This window comes from Hippocampus bargibanti, linkage group LG02, assembly GCF_051943395.1.
Source record: "Hippocampus bargibanti isolate YZ-2025 linkage group LG02, ASM5194339v1, whole genome shotgun sequence".
Lineage (NCBI taxonomy): Eukaryota > Metazoa > Chordata > Actinopteri > Syngnathiformes > Syngnathidae > Hippocampus > Hippocampus bargibanti.
Window position 1 is genome coordinate 8,522,010 of NC_142735.1, and position 20,535 is coordinate 8,542,544.

Below are 20,535 nucleotides of genomic sequence, written 5' to 3' on the forward strand. Positions count from 1 at the left end.
GTAATTCGCTTAAAATATAATACTTGATTCTTTTGTCAAAAAAAAACATAGGTTTTTGTTAATTCAAACGAATAAGATTATATTTTATGATATTAAAATCAATAAACGCCAATATGAGTAGTTCGGTCGGTAAAAATAAAAAAGGAACAAAAATAATGCAATAAGAAAATATTTGCAGCGCCATGTAAATATCAGTCTGATTCACCATATGAAGAACAAAGACGTATGCTCACGTACTATTCACCCAGAAAAAAAATCAGTTTAAGGGAGACTGACTGGAAAAAAACTGCTTGTGGATTATTTTAAAATTGAGAAAAGCTTCATTTGGCTATGTTCCAAATTGAGTATCTATAAAAGAAAATGTTGTTTTGAACTTGTGATTATCTTTACGTTTCTTTGTATAAATGTGTTTACATGTTTGCAACGTTTTTGTCATTTGGTCAGAAAACTGATTTAAAACGAACAACGTTGCCAGTCGAATATCGAGCTGATTTAAAAATGTACTGTCATCGAGATACAGACTCTGACCGTGAAACTGAAATTGTATTCTCATTTTTCAGAACGGTCAAATAATTTGCTTTATCATAAATTAGGATTCAGTGCTGTGCCAATCGGTATCACTTGGTGCCAGTAAAATGCCGAAAACGAGAAAGAGCGTGGGTACGCCACTGAACAAAAAAAAACGGCCTCGCATTCCACTCGAATGCAGACAAAACATTTTCCCTCCCGGTGTTAACTGCATGTTTTACCGGGTAGTGGCGATCAGACGAATGCTTTCTTCTTGAGGGGCTGCTGATGGGACGCTGGCGTTTCAAATAGTAGCTGGATGCTTATTTGGATGCGTTTCATTTTGTGGCACGCATTTTATCTTCTCGAGACATGATGGAACAAAGAGGACATCAGACAATGTGGGGTTCCTGCTTGATGCTTCTGATTTTCAGCCGCGTGTCAGGACAAATGAGATACTCGATCTCGGAGGAAGTAAAGGAAGGTACTGCTGTTGGGAATATCGCGAAGGATTTGGGTCTCGACAGGGCCACGCTGAAAGACAGAGCCTATCGAATTGTGCGCCGCACTGCTGAGCCCCTCTTTCGCGTCAATCGTGATGACGGCATCTTGTATGTGAACGGAAACATTGACAGAGAGCAATTGTGTGACCGCAGCAAGGTTTGTGTGATCGAGTTAAAAACCGTCCTGGAAAACCCACTGGAGGTACACTATGTCGCGGTGGAGGTTGCGGACATAAACGACCACGCCCCGAGCTTTCCGGAGCAGGAAAAGACTTTGGAGGTGTTCGAATCTGCGCTCCCGGGGGCGAGGTTTCAACTGCAGGCTGCGCGTGACGGAGACACGGGAGCCCTGTCCGTGCAACACTACAAGATCACCCCCAACGAGCACTTCCGTTTGGAGGTGAAAGATAGAGGCGAGGATCGTAAAACGCTAACTTTGGTTCTTCAAAAATCCCTGGACAGAGAATCCGTCAAGACTCATGTCTTATTTTTAACGGCCACCGATGGGGGTAAACCTCCACTGTCCGGCAACATGACAATAATAGTGGAGGTGTCTGACGTCAATGACAACCCCCCGGTTTTCACTCAGGAGTCTCACGTCGCGTATTTAAATGAAAATTCTCCTCTCGGGACGATTGTGGTGCGAGTAAACGCAACAGATTTAGACGAAGGCTCAAATGGTGAGGTGATTTATTCTTTTGGCAACGATGTGGACTCTCGCACGCGAGCCTGTTTTCATTTAAATCACGTGACAGGGGCGGTGACTGTGGCAGGTCCGATAGATTTTGAACAGTGCAACAAGTACGAGATCGATATACAGGCTTCAGATAAAGCAGTGGCGACACTGTCGACGGACAAAAGTGTCATCATCCACATTGTTGACATTAATGACAACGCTCCCGATATTGACGTGACGTCATTTTCCAACGCGTTGCCGGAAGATGCAAAAGCAGGGACCACAGTTGCTTTAATAAGTGTTAAAGATTTAGATTCTGGTCTGAATGGGAAAGTTGTGTGTCATACAAGCCCAGATGTTCCCTTCAGACTGTCCCCATCATTACAGAACAATATGTATTCTCTGGTTACAAAACAACCGTTGGATAGAGAACACCAGGCACATTTTAGCGTCAAAATTATAGCCATGGATGAAGGCGACCCATCTTTATCCTCAGAAAAAACGATAGAAATTACCGTTTCTGATGTAAATGACAACAGTCCCAAATTCTCTCGCAGCATGTATGTATTTTACATTCATGAAAACAACACTCCTGGCAATCCTATTGAAGTGGTGACAGCTCGTGACTATGATGAAGGGAGCAACGCAATAATTGAGTATCACCTCTTAAGAAATAGAGGCAGGGAGCGTTTGTTCTCCTCCTTTTTGAATGTTAATCGTGAAACAGGGGAAGTGTCAGCACTAAAAAGTTTTGACTTTGAGACTGTGAAGAATTTCCAATTCCAAGTGGTGGCCACCGATGGTGGAAGTCCTCCACTGAGCAGCAACGTGACAGTGAAGGTGTTCATCTTGGATCTGAACGACAATACGCCGGTCATCCTGTATCCGGTCAGCTCCAATGGTTCTGCCAAAGGGGTGGAGGAAGTTCCCCGCAATCTCAAAGCAGGAGACTTGGTGGCCAAAATCCGAGCCTATGACGCCGATATCGGATATAACGGCTGGTTGCTGTTTTCATTGCAGAAGGTTGCTGATCACAGTCTATTTACTTTGGATCGCTACACAGGGCAGATCCGAACACTTCGCTCCTTCACGGAGACGGATGAGGCTGAGCATCGACTGTTCATCCTGGTCAAAGACAATGGCAATGTGTCGCTCTCTGCAACGGCTACAATGACTGTCAAACTTGTGGAGCCCAAAGAGGCTTTTGCCGCCTCAGACGTCAAAAGTGCAGCAAATGTGGACGAGGAGGACAATGTGACTTTTTATCTCATCGTCACCTTGGGCTCGGTGTCACTCCTTTTTGTCATCAGCATTATAGTGCTGATTGCCATGCAGTGCTCAAAATCCACCGAGTACAGTTCCAAATATCTGCAAGACGCCAATTACGATGGCACGCTGTGTCACAGCATCCAGTACAGATCAGGAGACAAGCGCTACATGCTAGTCGGACCCAGAATGAGCATCGGGTCGACCGTCGTCCCAGGAAGCCACGCCAACACTCTGGTACTCCCTGACCGGAGGCACACTTCAGGGGAGGTAGGATAACCATCTATTTTCAATCACAAAATTAGCAAAGGAGTCAGCCACTCTATATAATGGCTTATGTCCTCATCGTTAGACAGACGATTTTATGAGTACCTCTCATAGCAACCTTCTTCTTTTATATTTATAAAAATAAGTTATTCATCTCTTTGGGCACGGTTTATTATTATTATTATTATTATTATTATTATTATTATTATTATTATTATTATTATTATTATTATTATTATTATTATTATTAACATCATTACTCCATTGCCTGATTTTGAAAGGCCTGACAATGGATTGTTTGGTTTTTCCTTGTTGAATGTGGAGGGAGCCCCGGAATTTCCACTGACTCTGTCTATGGTGCTGAAATATTCTTCAGTGTGCTTTGCTTCCGTGAAAACCTTTGCTATTATAAGAAACGCATTAGTAAAATGAAATAAAATAAACAAACTGTCAAAAATAGTTACAACCACGGTTCATGTCTTTGGAATGTGGTTGGGCAACTTTCCTTGTTACCCATCTCAGATCATCAGTACCGGGTGCGTTTTACCAGCAGTGTTTTCTTCTGAAAAGCAGCAAGAAATAACTTTGTAAAAATACATCATTTGTGCGAGTGTATGGGTGAGAGGGTATTCAGTTTGCTTCTGAAATGAATTACCTCTTTGCTGCTTCAGAAATAATTCGTGGATTTGCACGGATTTGGCGTGAGTCGGAATTTGCTGTGGACGCTCAGCACGTCTTCACCCCTTATGTATTATAGTTTTTGATCTCTAGGTGTCAGTGTAAGTACACGTACCCACTGAATGTTCACGTGACTTCATCTTGTGAAGGGTTGTTCGGATCCGCCGCCTGTTTAACATTAACACTGTCACAATCGACGTGTCTGTTGTTTCGGTGGCACTTGGTGTCCTATAGTTTCCAAACTCGATGGCTTTGTGGTCGAATATTCTCATGGACTACACATTTGTATTTCGTTTTCACACGTGCTGATTTTCTGAGAACGGACCGGTGATGATTTTCAATGTCACCATGGAACACAGAGGCGCGCAGCAATGGGCGAGACGCTACTTGGCTGCGGTGCTTTTGTGCAGCGTGGCTTCGGCGCAACTAAGATACTCGATCTCAGAGGACGTTGATGAAGGAACTGTGGTTGGGAATGCCGCAAAGGATCTCGGATTGGATAGAAACGTGCTGAAGGAGCGCAAGTACCGTATTGTTTCCAGTAGTACTGCTCCTCTTTTTCATGTGAGTCAGACCGACGGTCTTCTTTATGTCAGCAGAAAGATCGACAGGGAACATGAGTGCCCGCAAAGCAGGACGTGTTTGATCAATTTAAAAACCGTGCTTGAAAACCCACTAGAGGTCTACTATGCTGAGGTGGAAGTGCTTGATGTAAATGATCATGCACCCAGTTTTCCTGAAGAAGGAACAAAGTTGGATATTTCTGAGTCAGTGTTGCCTGGAACAAGATTTCAGATGAAGGCTGCCCATGACATAGACAGTGGTCTGTTTTCAGTTCAACAATATAAACTCAGTGAAAATAAATATTTCCGTTTGGAAGTCAAAGATCGAGGAAAAGATGGCAAAATTCCCACACTTGTGGTAAAAAAATCTTTAGACCGGGAGACTACATGGTGTCTAACGTTAGTGTTAACTGCAGTAGACGGAGGAAAACCTGCCAAAACGGGTGAAATGAATATTTTGATAAATGTGCTTGATGTTAATGATAATGCACCTGTTTTCTCCAAAGAAGTTTATTCTGTGTCACTCGATGAAAATGTTTCGATTGGAACGACTATTATACAACTAAATGCCACTGATTTAGATGAAGGCCTAAATGGAGAGGTGGTTTATTCTTTCAGCAACAGTATGAATATAAATATTTTGACTTTGTTTGATATAGGAAAAACAACAGGTGAAATTATTGTTAATGGCCTTTTAGACTACGAGGAGAAGGACATCTTTGAAATTGAAATCCAAGCATCAGATAAAGGATCTGTTCCTCTAACAACAGAAAAGAGTGTCATCATCAAGATTATGGATGTTAATGACAATGCCCCTGAAATTGAAGTGACATCATTTTCCAGTTCCATTCCTGAAGATTCTAGACCCGGGACGACCGTTGCGCTCATCAATGTGAACGACTTGGACTCTGGTCTCAATGGGAAAGTTATTTGCTCCATCTCTGAGGAAGTTCCTTTCGCTTTGTCGCCCTCATCTCAAGACAAAATTTATTCCCTTGTGACCAAATCACCTTTGGACAGAGAGAAAAAGTCTGAATATGTCATATCCGTCATTGCACAAGATTCTGGTCAACCTGCGCTCTCATCTGAAAAGACAATCAGTGTATTCATTTCAGACGTGAACGATAACAGGCCAGAATTTTCATCCAGTCCTTACACTTTTTATGTTACCGAGGGCAACAGTGCAGGGGCACCCATTTTTTCTGTCAAAGCTTTTGATTGCGATGAGAACGAAAATTCCAACGTTTTGTATCACATTCTCAGAGATGGAAGAAGTGATAACAAACTGTCTTCATTTCTCACTATCAATAGTGAGAATGGTGAAATATCATCACAAAAAAGTTTTGACTTTGAGACTCTGAAAAGTTTCCAATTTCAAGTGGTGGCCACAGATGGTGGAAGTCCTCCACTGAGCAGCAACGTGACAGTGAAGGTTTTCATTCTGGATCAGAACGACAATGCTCCGGTCATCTTGTATCCAGTCAGCTCCAACGGTTCTGCCAAAGGGGTGGAGGAAGTTCCCCGAAATCTCAAAGCAGGAGACTTGGTGACCAAAATCCGAGCCTATGACGCCGATATTGGATTTAATGGCTGGTTGCTGTTTTCGCTGCAGCCTGTCAGCGACCACAGTCTGTTTACTTTGGATCGCTACACCGGCCAGATCCGAACCCTTCGCTCCGTCACGGAAACGGACGAGGCAGAGCATCGACTGCTCATCCTGGTCAAAGACAACGGCAACGTTTCACTTTCAGCAACTGCTACCGTGACTGTCAAGCTTGTGGAGCCCAAAGAGGCTTTTGCAGCTTCTGACGTCAAACGTGCAGCAAAAGTGGACGAGGAGGACAATGTGACTTTGTATCTCATCATCATTCTGGGCTCGGTGTCGCTGCTTTTTGTCATCAGCATCATCGTGCTGATCGCCATGCAGTGCTCCAAATCCACTGAGTACACTTCCAAATATCTGCAAGATGCCAACTATGATGGCACGTTGTGTCACAGCATCCAGTACAGATCAGGAGACAAGCGCTACATGCTAGTTGGACCCAGAATGAGTATCGGGTCCACCGTAGTCCCGGGCAGCCACGCCAACACGCTGGTACTCCCTGACAGGAGGCACACTTCCGGGCAGGTAAGATTCATGGAGGTATTACATTTGTTCTAAATATGAATATATATGCCGTTAAAATAGAGAAGTTGCTCCACCGAATTGTAAACAATTTTATCTATTCTGGCGCTGCCAAAGTGTTGACTTTATAATGCTGCTTATCTTGTTTTAGTTGTGTGTGAATTCAAATAGATTGCGTTTCATCAGACATCAGTGTCTCTTTTAGCTCTCGAAGAGGTTATTGCTATATCAGTACTGAAAACAGGGTGTGTGGAGTTCAATTCATTTGTTTTCATCAAGTGGGGACACAAAATAAAAAACCTATACATCGAAACTGATTTTTGATACAACAGTAGTCTACCTATAAAAATCAATGTGCCGCTGAAGTCATGCCAATTCTTACTCCTTATACCTTTATGAGAAGAGCAGGACAGACTTTGATAATGACTCATTTATTTAAAGAGGGGAACTGATGAATATATTCACTGTATTGCAGAGAATATGCTTTGCAGAGAAATAGGCATCAACTCTTTCAATATCACATGACCACACACATTAGTAAGTCAAAACGGGAAAAAACGGTTATTGAATATAGAAGGAAAAAAAATGTCAATGGATCCAGGGGAAATAATGCCAAATAAATTAAATGCACCCAATTTTCTTCAGTGTTGTCAGATGTAGCATATTTGCACAACACATGATTGTGGATGATCCAAAGGTCACATAAATGATGAGTTTTGTTTAATTCCCGATAAAATCCTTCTCATCAACCATGCCAAGCTCTTGGTGCTCACTATCAAAAGAGACACGTCTGGGCAGGTACTAGAGTTTCGGGGGTACCTGTATATATTGACAAAATTAATACAAAAATCACTCTCTGGTTATTATTGCACACCTTTGCAGATATGCGTCATTACTTTTATTGTCAACTTCCTGTTTATTTGGCATATACATTGGATTATTCATCTGTTTGGACATCTTTTTTTTGTGGAGAATTAATCCATTATTAAGGCAGGGTTATCGTCTTTCTTTAAATTATAGAAATTTTGCGATTAGTTGAGTTTCAATTTGAACAGAAATGTCGAGTCGAAAATTGTCCTAAAATGCGTTTTTTATCTCTGTTATAAATGACAGAAATTTTGAAAGTAAGTTTTAGGTTTTGCCATGACATTACTGTTGCCACTGTCTATTAGGCTGAAAAATGGTTGCATAGGCTAGGTATTGTGTAAAAGCATTGACTCTTATCAGACATGAATGGGAGCAAAAACAGTTACATGCAAATGATAGTGAAAATATGTATCTAAGATAACTATGGTGTGATACATTGGCCTCTTTCGAAGCTTGTGAGAAGGAATAAGGATGAGCAACTTTCCTCGTCATGGATCTCAGACTATCAATGTTGGGTATATTTTCAAGTTTTGTCATGCATATATCACATAGGAAACAAGTAGCCTCGTAAAAATAAAACATACACACAGTTGATAAAGATGTCTTTGCTGCCTTCGGGTCCGGTGTTGTGGAGAATAGCTGCGGTATTTGAACAGATGTGGTGTATGTAATTCGGTACTTTGCTTTGCCTGCAATTAACTCTTTACAACATCGCGCAACCTGTAATGTGTATTTTGATCTGTAGATGTCAGTGTAAGGACACATTCCCATTGAATGTTCACGTGACTTCATCTTGTGAAGGTTTGTTCGTGTCCACCGCCTGTTTATCATTCGCGCTGTCACAATCGACGTGTCTGTCCCTTCGGTGGCACTTGGATCGCCGTCCTGGTTTCCAAACTCGATGGCTTAGTGGATGAATATGCTCACGGACTACACATTTGTATTTTGTTTGCGTGCATCAGATTTTCTGAGAACGGACCGGTGATGATTTTCAGTGTCACCATGGAACAAAGAAGTGCGCAGCAATGGGCGAAACGCTGCTTGGCGGCGGTGCTTTTGTGCAGCGTGGCTTCGGCGCAACTAAGATACTCGATCTTCGAGGAGGTCGAAGAAGGAACTGTAGTTGGGAATGCCGCAAAAGATCTCGGATTGGATAAAAACATGCTGAAAGGGCGAAAGTACCGTATTGTTTCCAGTAGTGCTGCGCCTCTTTTTCATGTGAGTCAGACCGACGGCCTCCTTTATGTCAGCAGAAAGATCGACAGGGAACAGGAGTGTGCGCAAAGCAGTACGTGTTTGATCAATTTAAAAACCGTGCTTGAAAACCCACTAGAGGTCCACTATGTAGGGGTGGAGGTGCTGGATGTAAACGATCATGCTCCCAGTTTTCCAGAGGAAGAAACTACACTGGATATTTCAGAGTCAGTGTTGGCTGGAGCAAAATTTCAACTTCTGGCTGCAAAGGATGGAGACAGTGGCCTGTTTGCTGTTCAGCAATATAAACTAAATGACAATGACAATTTTCGTCTGGAAGTTAAAGATAAAGGAAAAGATGGCAAAATTCCCATCTTGGTGGTTAAAAAATCTTTAGACAAAGAGAAAACTGGTCATCTTCCGTTAGTAATAACTGCATTAGATGGTGGTAAACCCCCCAAAACAGGCGACATCAATATTTTGATCAATGTGTTAGATGTTAATGACAATGCACCTGTTTTCTCCAAAGAAGTTTATTCTGTTACACTCGATGAAAATGCTTTGATTGGAACTACTGTTATCCAAGTAAATGCCACAGACCTAGATGAAGGATCAAATGGAGAGGTGTTTTTTTCTTTCAGTAAGAATAGTCAAAATGTTCTGCATTTATTTGACATCTTCATGAATACCGGTGAGATTGTTTTAAAAGGACTTTTAGACTATGAGGAGAATGACATCTTTGAAATTGAAATCCAAGCATCAGATAAAGGACCTGTTCCTCTCACAACAGAAAAGAGTGTTATCATCAAGATTGTCGACGTGAATGACAATGCCCCTGAAATTGAAGTGACGTCATTTTCCAGTTCCATTGCCGAAGATTCCAGACCCGGGACGACCGTTGCGCTCATCAGTGTGAATGACTTGGACTCTGGTCTCAATGGGAAAGTGATTTGTTCCATCGCTGAGGATGTTCCTTTCGCTTTGTCGCCCTCATCACAAGATAAAATGTATTCCCTCGTGACCAAATCACCTTTGGACAGAGAGAAAAAGTCTGATTATGTCATATCAGTCATGGCACAAGATTCTGGTCATCCTGCGCTCTCATCTGAAAAGACAATCAGTGTTTTCATTTCAGATGTGAATGATAACAGTCCAGAATTTTCATCCAGTCCTGATACTTTTTATGTTACCGAGGGTAACGATGCAGGAGCCCCCATCTTTTCGGTCAAAGCTTTTGATAGCGACGATAACGAAAACTCTAAAGTTTCATATCATATTCTCAGAGATGGGAGAAGTGAGAACAAACTGTCTTCATTTCTTACTATTAATAGTGAGAATGGTGAAATATCAGCACAAAAAAGTTTTGATTTTGAAATGCTGAAAAGTTTCCAATTCCAAGTGGTGGCCACCGATGGTGGAAGTCCTCCACTGAGCAGCACCGTGAAAGTGACGGTGTTCATTCTGGATCAAAACGACAATGCTCCGGTCATCCTGTATCCAGTCAGCTCCAACGGTTCTGCTGAAGGGGTGGAGGAAGTTCCTCGCAATCTCAAAGCAGGAGACTTGGTGACAAAAATCCGAGCCTATGACGCCGATATCGGATATAATGGCTGGATGCTGTTTTCGCTGCAGCCTGTCGGCGACCACAGTCTGTTTACTTTGGATCGTTATACCGGCCAGATCCGGACACTTCGATCCTTCACGGAAACAGATGAGGCTGAGCATCAACTGCTCATCCTGGTTAAAGACAACGGAAATGTGTCGCTTTCTGCAACCGCTACTGTGACTGTCAAACTTGTGGAGCCCAAAGAGGCTTTTGCCGCTTCAGACATCAAAAGTGCAACAAAAGTTGACGAGGAGGACAATGTGACTTTCTATCTCATCGTCACTCTGGGCACTGTGTCGCTCCTTTTTGTCATCAGCATCATCGTGCTGATCGGCATGCAGTGCTCCAAATCCACCAAGTACACGTCCAAATATCTGCAAGACCCCAATTATGATGGCACGCTGTGTCACAGCATCCAGTACAGATCAGGAGACAAGCGTTACATGCTAGTCGGACCCAGAATGAGTATCGGGTCGACCGTCGTCCCGGGAAGCCACGCCAACACTCTGGTTCTCCCTGACAGGAGACACACCTCAGGGGAGGTAAGCCCTACACGCTTTAGTAATTGCTCAAGCCTGTGTGTGTATGTATTATGAATCAAATTTTAGAGTCTTAAAGCACAGAGTAAAATTTGAAAGATTTTATGGATTACACTTCTTCATTTGAGTTTTCAATTTTTTCCAGTTTTACATTGCGGTGGGAATAAAAAGTCCAAATGTATTTTTGGGATGAACACATTCAGACAAATGATTGTTCCTGCTGTTGTCAAAGTGCTTTATAAATTGTATTGAGTTCACTGCACGAACATGGTCATGTGTTTGATTGTCATGGTTGAGTCTCGTCTGTGTAAGCTCTCAGTCGTACAGGAGTGGTCCATCGATGAGAAGGTTTCTTCAGCCGTCATCTGTACAAAAGTGACTTTTGTACAGATGACGGCTGAAGAAACCTTCTCATCGATGGTTGAGTCTCGTAAAGCAAGTGCAGATAAGTTTGTTTGATTTTTGTTGAGGCAGTTGAGTGCGGATATTATCATGGAAGGCCTTTTATGCAAACGTCTTGCAGTTTAGTATCTTGACCCTGTGTGTGCGCTTCAGTTCAAAGGGAGCACGGGGAGGCCAAAATACAACTTGCATGTTTTTAAATCAGGGATTTGGGTATCTAGTCTGATTTTATTGACACGTCACTTGAGGCTCGAGGGCTGGGCTCGAGTGACGAAAGGAAAGCGGGCAGTGTGGATCCAAAATACACGGCGAGACAGATACTCGTATACAAAAGTCTTTACTGAGGCACGCATGAAAAAATGACAGCAGGATGAGGTGAGTGAGGGAGATCGGTGACAGCTGATCTGACGGCACGGAAGTAGCAGCGTAGCTTTCAGAATACTCCGACGGTGACTGTAAAGCGCGATCGGTAGATATAGTCAGAAGGCACAATCAAGGGAATGACAATCAGCTGTGGGGACCCAGGTGCGTGATGATGGGAGGGGCCGTCTCCCGGGAGCAGCGGAGGAGGTGACAGGAGGGGCGGGGCGCGCCCAGGACGGCGACGAGATGTAACAGTGCCCCCCCCTCAACGGACGCCTCTTGGCGGCCCACCAGGTTTGGAGGGGTGAGCCGCATGGAACGCCCGGATGAGAGATGGGTCGAGGATCCAGGCACGTGGGACCCACTGTCGTTCCTCCGGTCCATAGCCCTCCCAGTCGACCAGGTACTGCACTCCTCTGCCCATGCGCCTGGAGTCCAGTATCTCCCGCACGGTGTAGACCGGTCGGCCAACATCCGGGGGGGAGGTGGGGGGGTGGGCGTGGGGGCTAAGGAGCAGGTTTCCACTGGCTTGAGGAGGGAAACGTCGAAAACGGGGTGGATCCTCATGGTGGGTGGCAGCCGGAGCCTCACCGAGACCGGGCTGAGGATGGCCTCGATGGGGAAAGGACCCGTGAAGCGTGGGCCCAGCTTGGCTGAAGACCCTGCCAGCCGAAGGTCCCTCGTCGACAGCCACACCTCCTGCCCGACCTGGTAGTTGGGTGCCTGTCTCCGGTGACGGTCCGCCACCCGCTGGTTCCGGGATGCGGTGCGTGTCAGGGCGTCCCTGGTCTCCTTCCAGACTCGGTGGGCCCGTCTGAGGTGATGTTCAATAGACGGGACCTCCACCTGGCCCTCCTGAGTGGGAAACAAGGGCGGCTGATAGCCACAGGCGGACATAAATGGGGACCGACCTGTGGCTGCGGAGACCAGGGAGTTGTGGGCGTACTCCACCCAGGGTAGGTGCAGGGCCCACGACGCCGGGTTGTGGAGGCACACGCACCGGAGGGCCGCCTCCAGGTCCTGGTTCTTCCTCTCCGTCTGTCCGTTGGTCTGGGGATGGTATCCAGACGACAGGCTCGCCGACGCCCCTAGGGACCGACAGAAACGTTTCCATACCTTGGACACGAACTGCGGTCCCCGGTCTGACACGATGTCCGTCGGAATCCCGTGGAGACGGACGACGTGGTTAACCAGGAGTTGAGCCGTCTCGATGGCGGACGGCAACCTGGTTAACGGGACGAAGTGGGCCGACTTGGAGAATCGGTTCACAACGGTAAGGACGACCGTCTTGCCACGGGAGGGGGGGAGGCCTGTCACGAAGTCAACGGAGATGTGGGACCAGGGTCTGGACGGTACCGGTAGCGGCCGGAGGAGTCCTGCCGGGGGCCGATGGGAGGCTTTCCCACAGGCACAGGTCGGGCAGGCCTTCACGAAGAGGGTGATGTCCCTCCGGAACCCCGGCCACCAGAACCGTTGGGCGATGAGTTGGATCGTCCTGTTGACCCCCGGGTGACAAGCTATCTTGGAGGTGTGCCCCCAGACGAGCACCTCCGTGCGAAGAGGGGGGGGGACGAACAGGCGATCCTTAGGACAGCCCCTGGGGATGGGGGTCGTCCCCTGGGCTTGCTGTACTTTTCTCTCAACCTCCCACCTCAGGGCACCCAGGATGCGTTGGGCCGGCAGGATGTTGGTGGTGGTGGTCTCCTCCCTTTCTGCCGGCTCATGGATGCGGGATAGGGCATCGGGCTTGGTGTTCTGTGACCCTGGGCAGTAAGTGAGAGAAAAGTTAAACCGGGTGAGGAAGAGTGACCATCGGGCCTGTCTAGAGTTTAGTCTCTTGGCCGACCGGATGGCCGCCAGGTTTTTATGGTCCGTGTAGACGGTGAAGGGGTGTTTCGCTCCCTCAAGCCAGTGTCTCCATTCCTGAAGGGCCAGGACGACCGCCAGCAGTTCCCGGTTGCCGACGTCATAGTTGGCCTCGGCGGGGCTGAGCCGGCGGGAGAAGAAGGCGCATGGGCGTAGCTTCTGGTCCATGGGAGAGCGCTGGGACAGGACGGCCCCTACTCCGGACTCGGATGCGTCAACCTCAACCGTGAACGGGAGATCCGGGTCGGGATGACGCAGAACAGGGGGGTTAGTGAAGGCAAGACGGAGGCGGTTGAATGCCCCCTCAGCGTCGGGCATCCACCTGAAGGGGATCTTGGAGGACGTGAGGTTAGTGAGGGGGAGTGCCTTCTGACTATACCCGCGGATGAAGCGGCGGTAGAAGTTGGCAAACCCCAAAAACCGCTGAAGCTGTTTGCGCGTCTTCGGGATCGGCCATTCCACCACCGCTTTAGTCTTAGTAGGGTCGGCCCTGAGCTGCCCCCGCTCCACGACAAACCCTAGGAAGGACAGAGAGCGGACATGGAACTCGCACTTCTCTGCCTTCACGTAGAGCCGGTTTTGCAGGAGCCGCGCCAGGACTCGTCGGACGTGTTGCCGGTGCTCCTCTGCAGAACGAGAGAAAATAAGAATGTCATCCAGATAAACGAAAACAAAAACATTGAGGAAGTCCCTGAGCACATCATTGATCAGATTTTGTAATACGGCGGGATGCGTTCGTGAGTCCGAACGGCATCACCAGATATTCAAAATGTCCTAATGGTGTTTTAAATGCAGTTTTCCAGTCATCCCCCTCCCGGATGCGGACCAAGTGGTACGCACTGCGGAGGTCTAATTTAGAAAAAATGGTTGCGGAATGAAGGGGCGTGAAGGCTGAGTCCATGAGGGGGAATTTGTTTCGGATGGTAATGTCGTTCAGACTCCGGTAGGCGACACACGGACGCAGGGTTCCGTCCTTCTTGTCAATAAAGAAGAATCCTGCGCTCCAACGGAGACCGTGACGGCCGGATGAGTCCCGCCGCAAGGGAGGAGTCTATGTAAGTGCTCAGGGCTTCCCGTTCAGGTTGTGAAATGTGAAACAGTCTGGAGTCCGGTAATGGAGCCCCTGGCTGCAAGTCGATGGCACAGTCATACGGTCGGTGGGGTGGCAGGGATTGGGTGTTGTCTTTGCTGAACACCTCCCGCAGGTCATGGTAGCATTGTGGCACGCCCTTGAGGCAGATGGCCTCGGGCGGGCCAACGCGGGAGGGGTCTCGCCCTGCCGTAGCCGACCGCAGGCAGTTGGCGTAGCAGTAGGGGCTCCAGCCCTGAATGGTGGGGCCCTCCCAGGAGATGGATGGGTCGTGGGTATTGAGCCAGGGGAGACCCAATACCAACGGCGCATTCCGGGAGGGCATAACTAGAAATTGGCGGTGCTCGACGTGGTTCCCCGCTACCCAGAGTTTTAGCGGGGCAGTGAGGTGGGTGACTCGGGCTAACAGTCTGCCGTCCAGGTCGACGATCTCCTTCGGGGGATGGAGATCGATCAGCTGGCAGCCCAACGAGTCCGCCAGCTGGGGGTCAATGATGCACCCGTCGGCCCCCGAGTCCACAAGGGCCCGCACGGTTTGGGAACTGGACGGGCCGATTAATTCGCTGTCCAGCTCCAACCGTGTAACGGGGGTCGTGGCTTTGACCTCCAGAGGTCGCTGTGGTCACCGTTTCAACGGGGACTTGCGGGGACCTGAGGTCTTTGGCTGGGGGCCTTGGGTGCGGTGAGCCCCGGGGATAGTGCGGTCGTTCCCTCCCCCTATGATCATGGGTTCGGGGGATTCCTCCAGGCGCCGCGCGCGCTCGCTGCCGGGTGTGGGAGATCTGGACCGGCTGCGTGGCTGTCTGGGCCGTCGGCCGCGCTGCTCCCTCTGTCGCTCCCGAAGGCGGTGATCCAGGCCAATGACTATGGCGACCAGGTCGTCGAAGGTGGTGCCCGCGTCGCGGGTAGCCAACTCGTCCTTGAGGTCGGTGTTCAATCCGCGACGAAACACCCCCCTCAACGCTCGGTCGCCGTAGCCGCTGCCAGCGGCCCGGATGCGGAAGTCGACGGAGTATTCCGCGGCTGAACGGGCCCCTTGGACGCAGTCCAGTAGTCTCCCCTCCGCTTCGGACTCCGTCACCGGATGATGGAAAACCCGGCGTAACTCGGCGACGAAGTCCGGGTACGAGGTGCGCAGCTCCGGTCGGAATTCTTGGATGGCCAGCACCCACGTCTCGGCTTCTCCCGTGAGCAGGCTGGTGATGAAGGCTACCTTCGCCTCATCGCTAACGCAGGCGTATGGATGTTGCTCAAACACGAGCGTGCACTGCATTAAAAACTGAGCGCAGCGCCCGGTTTCGCCTGCATAGCGGGAGGGAAGAGGAAATTGAGGAGCGTGCCTACTCACGGGCGGGGAAGACTTGGCCGTGAGAGCGGAAATGCGTGCCTCAGCCGCCTCGAAGCGTTGAGCCAGCATGGTGGTAATTTGGCTGATTTCCGCGATGGCTCGGGCCAGCTGGCTCGAACGCTCCGCTTGCTCGGTGAGGGCGGCGAGAAATCTGTCTTCGCCAGCGGGATCCATAGTTGGTCGGAGTATTATGACATGTCACTTGAGGCTCGAGGGCTGGGCTCGAGTGACGAAAGGAAAGCGGGGAGTGTGGATCCAAAATACACGGCGAGACAGATACTCGTATACAAAAGTCTTTACTGAGGCACGCATTAAAAAATGACAGCAGGATGAGGTGAGTGAGGGAGATCGGTGACAGCTGATCTGACGGCACGGAAGTAGCAGCGTAGCTTTCAGAATACTCCGACGGCGACTGTAAAGCGCGATCGGTAGATATAGTCAGAAGGCACAATCAAGGGAATGACAATCAGCTGTGGGGACCCAGGTGCGTGATGATGGGAGGGGCCGTCTCCCGGGAGCAGCGGAGGAGGTGACAGGAGGGGCGGGGCGCGCCCAGGACGGCGACGAAATGTGACATTTATAAAGGCACTTGCTGTGTTTTCTAAGCAGTAAACATTTCTTTTGCATATTTTAGATCTATATGACGTGTTGTCTTTTCTCGAGTTTGTTCCGTGATGATTTAGCACTATATACCATTCTAATTATTTTGTGCAATTTTGACACGTGTTTTATTCCCGTCTTCTTCCTGGTGATGGTTGAAACATGCCTTTCATAATATATTAGAATTCGCACAGAAAGATTTGGCTTCATAGGCGTTGACATATATGGTATTTTATTTTTTTAATAGCATACTTGATTTTATAGTTAGAGAGAAAATAACGCTGATAAGAAAATGTGAGTACCCAGACCAACTGAGAAAACTTGTATCAATTAATGTATCTTCACCACCACGTGTCATCATGTTGGCCTATATACTATATATATATTTTTTTTTACCAAGAATTAAAATGAAAGAGGGCTACTTCAGTATGCGGTGTTGATTGTCAATTTATATCCTGTAGGAAATGTTATTTCAAGGTCACACGAAACGCACTGTCAAATATTTTGTGGAAGTTATTAGTTGGCCTAATGTAAGGATTGTTTTGTCAATTTTCAATGTGAGCACAGTAGTCCGATATCTCCCCCCATCTATGTTGCCACATTGTTTTTATCTCTTGACGACTGATGGGTGTAATGATATGAGCAAATCGTATTTGCATGTTCTAGTTCTACTAGTGATGCCTGGCTATAGAATGGGCTCTTTCGTATTGTAATTTGATATAAACGGGCACAAAACAAATAAAGGAAAATCCGTTTTTCATAGATATTCTCGAACGAGTGCAGAAAATATTTCGATCGCGTGGTGTCAGTCTAACAGTACAATTGAATGCGCATGAACGTTTCGTCAACACATTTTTCAAACAACCTGGTTGTCAGCGTCTGTCGGACGTGAGCAAATCTCTCGGCGGCGTATGTCTCATCCTGGAAGAATTGTACTCGCATTCCCATCTGAAAGTACTGGACGATAATGAACATTGCCGTAAATCGAAGCTGTGTGCTGTACAGTCGCCTTCCTGGGCTTTTCTTGTGAGTATTTACGCCGTTAGTCATGGGACAAAGGAGGTGCATGTCAGTGAACGGTTTTGGCCGCTTGATGGCCGCTGCGATTCTGTGCAGCTTGGCTTCGGCGAATTTAAGATATTCAATTTATGAAGGAATCAGTGAAGAAACGTTCGTCGGAAATATAGCCACAGATCTTGGACTGCATAAAGGAACTTTGAAAGAAAGGAAATACCGCGTCGTTTCGAGTGAGGTTCAGCCACTTTTCCACGTGAATCCAAACGACGGCATCCTCTACGTGAGCCGCCTCATCGACAGAGAGGAGGTGTGTGCACAAAGCAGTGCGTGTTTGATTAATTTAAAAACCGTGTTGGAAAACCCACTGGAGGTCCACTACGTGGGCGTGGACGTATTGGATGTAAATGATCACGCTCCGAGCTTCGAGGAGAGGGAGAAAAAAATGGACATTTCTGAGTCTGTTTTGCCCGGAGCTCGCTTTCAGCTGAAACCGTCACGTGATCTTGATAGCGGTCCGTTTTCCGTGCAAAATTATAAATTGAGTCAAAACGATCATTTTAGTTTGGAGGTCAAGGACAAAGCACAAGATGGTAAAACGCCTGTCTTAGTTCTGCGGAAATCATTGGACAGAGAAGCGGGAAAAAGCCACTCCCTGGTGCTGACTGCTCTTGATGGCGGAAAACCCTCCAAATCTGGAGATATGAATATATTAATAACCGTGTTAGATGTAAATGATAATGCACCTGTTTTCTCTTCAAATGGATATTCTGTGACACTTTGTGAAAACGCCTCAGTGGGCACAACAGTGGTACAAGTAACTGCCACTGATTTGGACGATGGACAAAATGGTGATGTGGTTTACTCATTTGGTGACAGTGTGAATAATGCTTTATTTAAAATGTTTGACATCAACCACTCAACCGGGGAGATAGTTGTCACTGGTCTGATAGACTACGAGGAGAGAGAAATTTATGAAATTGAAATCCAAGCATCAGATAAAGGCCTTGCTCCACTAACAACAGAAAAAAGTGTCATCATCAAGATTATCGATGTGAATGACAATGCCCCTGAAATTGAAGTAACGTCATTTTCCAGTTCCATTCCCGAAGATTCCAGACCCGGGACGACCGTTGCGCTCATCAGTGTGAATGACCTGGACTCTGGTCTCAATGGGAAAGTGATTTGCTCAATCGCTGAGGATGTTCCTTTTGCTTTGTCACCTTCATCACAAGACAAAATGTATTCATTAGTGACCAAATCACCTTTGGACAGAGAGAAAAAGTCCGAATATGTCATATCAGTCGTGGCACAAGATTCTGGTCATCCTGCGCTCTCATCTGAAAAGACAATCAGTGTTTTCATTTCCGACGTGAACGATAACAGTCCAGAATTTTCATCCACTCCTTACACTTTTTATGTTACCGAGGGCAACAGTGCAGGGGCACCCATTTTTTCTGTCAAAGCTTTTGATTGCGATGAGAATGAAAATTCCAACGTTTTCTATCATATTCTCAGAGATGGAAGAAGTGATAACAAACTGTCTTCATTTCTCACGATCAATAGTGAGAATGGTGAAATATCGGCACAAAAAAGTTTTGACTTTGAGGCACTGAAAAATTTCCAATTCCAAGTGGTGGCCACCGATGGTGGAAGTCATCCACTGAGCAGCAACGTGACGGTGAAGGTGTTCATTCTGGATCAGAACGACAACGCTCCGATCATCCTGTATCCGGTCAGCTCCAACGGTTCTGCCGAAGGGGTGGAGGAAGTTCCCCGCAATCTCAAAGCAGGAGACTTGGTGACCAAAATCCGAGCCTACGACGCCGATATTGGATATAATGGCTGGTTGCTGTTTTCGCTGCAGCCTGTCGGTGATCACAGTCTATTTACATTGGATCGCTACACGGGTCAGATTCGAACACTTCGCTCCTTCACGCAAACGGACGAGGCTGAACATCGACTGCTCATTCTGGTCAAAGACAACGGCAACGTTTCACTTTCGGCAACAGCTACCGTTACCGTCAAACTTGTGGAGCCAAAAGAGGCTTTTGCAGCTTCAGATGTCAAAAGTGCAGCAAAAGTGGGCGAGGACGACAATGTGACTTTCTATCTCATCATCACTTTGGGCTCGGTGTCGCTGCTTTTTGTCATCAGCATCATTGTGCTGATCGCCATGCAGTGCTCCAAATCTACTGGGTACACTTCCAAATATTTGCAAGACGCCAATTATGATGGCACGCTGTGTCACAGCATCCAGTACAGATCAGGAGACAAGCGGTACATGCTCGTTGGACCCAGAATGAGTATCGGGTCGACCGTCGTCACAGGAAGCCTTGCCAACACTCTGGCACTCCCTGACAAGAGACACACTTCCGGGGAGGTAAGAAAGCCTTTGAAATAATTGTGGGTTTTATAAATGTATCTACACTTTTTGTTGAATAGTTTTATCTTAAGTGTATTGATGCTCATATTATGTGCACTGTTTTGATGGTGACTTTCCATCATGATTTGTAACTTAAAAGCATTTTGTCTGCACTTTGTGTCTTAACAAGCTTTGGTAGCACTGGTTGATATGGAACATAACCTGGTTGATTTCTCCATATTTTCCATGTAATAGACTGTCACACATTCCTATATACAATTGAACGTAAAGAAGCTCTGTATTGTTTAGTATGTTTATTCCCCATTTAATGTTTTATTGTAGCGTTTCTAATGGTTTTTATGTGAGAGATAATTTTCAAGGCTTTGTTGTCATAATTGATTATTAGTTCCTTTTGCATGAATAAATCTTATATAGATAATACATGGAGTCAACTGATGATGTGGTGGTGTCCTTAATTAATTTCAGGCTGGTAGGTTGAATTCCACTCCCGCTCACTGTTGGTGTGAATCATCATCTGTCTCCCTATAGTATGTGACCCATGATTGACAAGCAGTCCAGGTTGTATTAGTTTGCCATCTCCTCCAAGTCATATTGGATGGGTTCCACCTTCCTGTGACTCGAAAGAGAATAAGCGTTAGGCTGAAGACAGTTGATGTGGGGCATATACCCTGTTGG

At 46.9% G+C, this 20,535-nt stretch overlaps 1 protein-coding gene across 10 annotated transcripts in view; it reads left to right on the forward strand.

Moving 5' to 3' along the window:
- The window catches only part of LOC148901442 (protocadherin alpha-3-like), a 152,342-nt gene that overhangs the window by 28,244 nt on the left and 103,563 nt on the right, over positions 1–20,535 (forward strand). Inside the window, exon 1 of one of the 10 annotated variants that reach the window (XM_088987226.1) lies at positions 758–3,222. The exons of 8 other annotated variants lie outside the window; for them this stretch is intronic. In XM_088987226.1, coding sequence (XP_088843352.1) covers positions 880–3,222 — 2,343 coding nt within the window. In that variant the 5' untranslated portion in view covers positions 758–879. Of the gene's footprint in view, positions 1–757; positions 3,223–4,097; positions 6,589–20,535 lie in introns of those variants that run through there. One more of the 10 variants, XM_088987164.1, reaches the window with a different exon arrangement.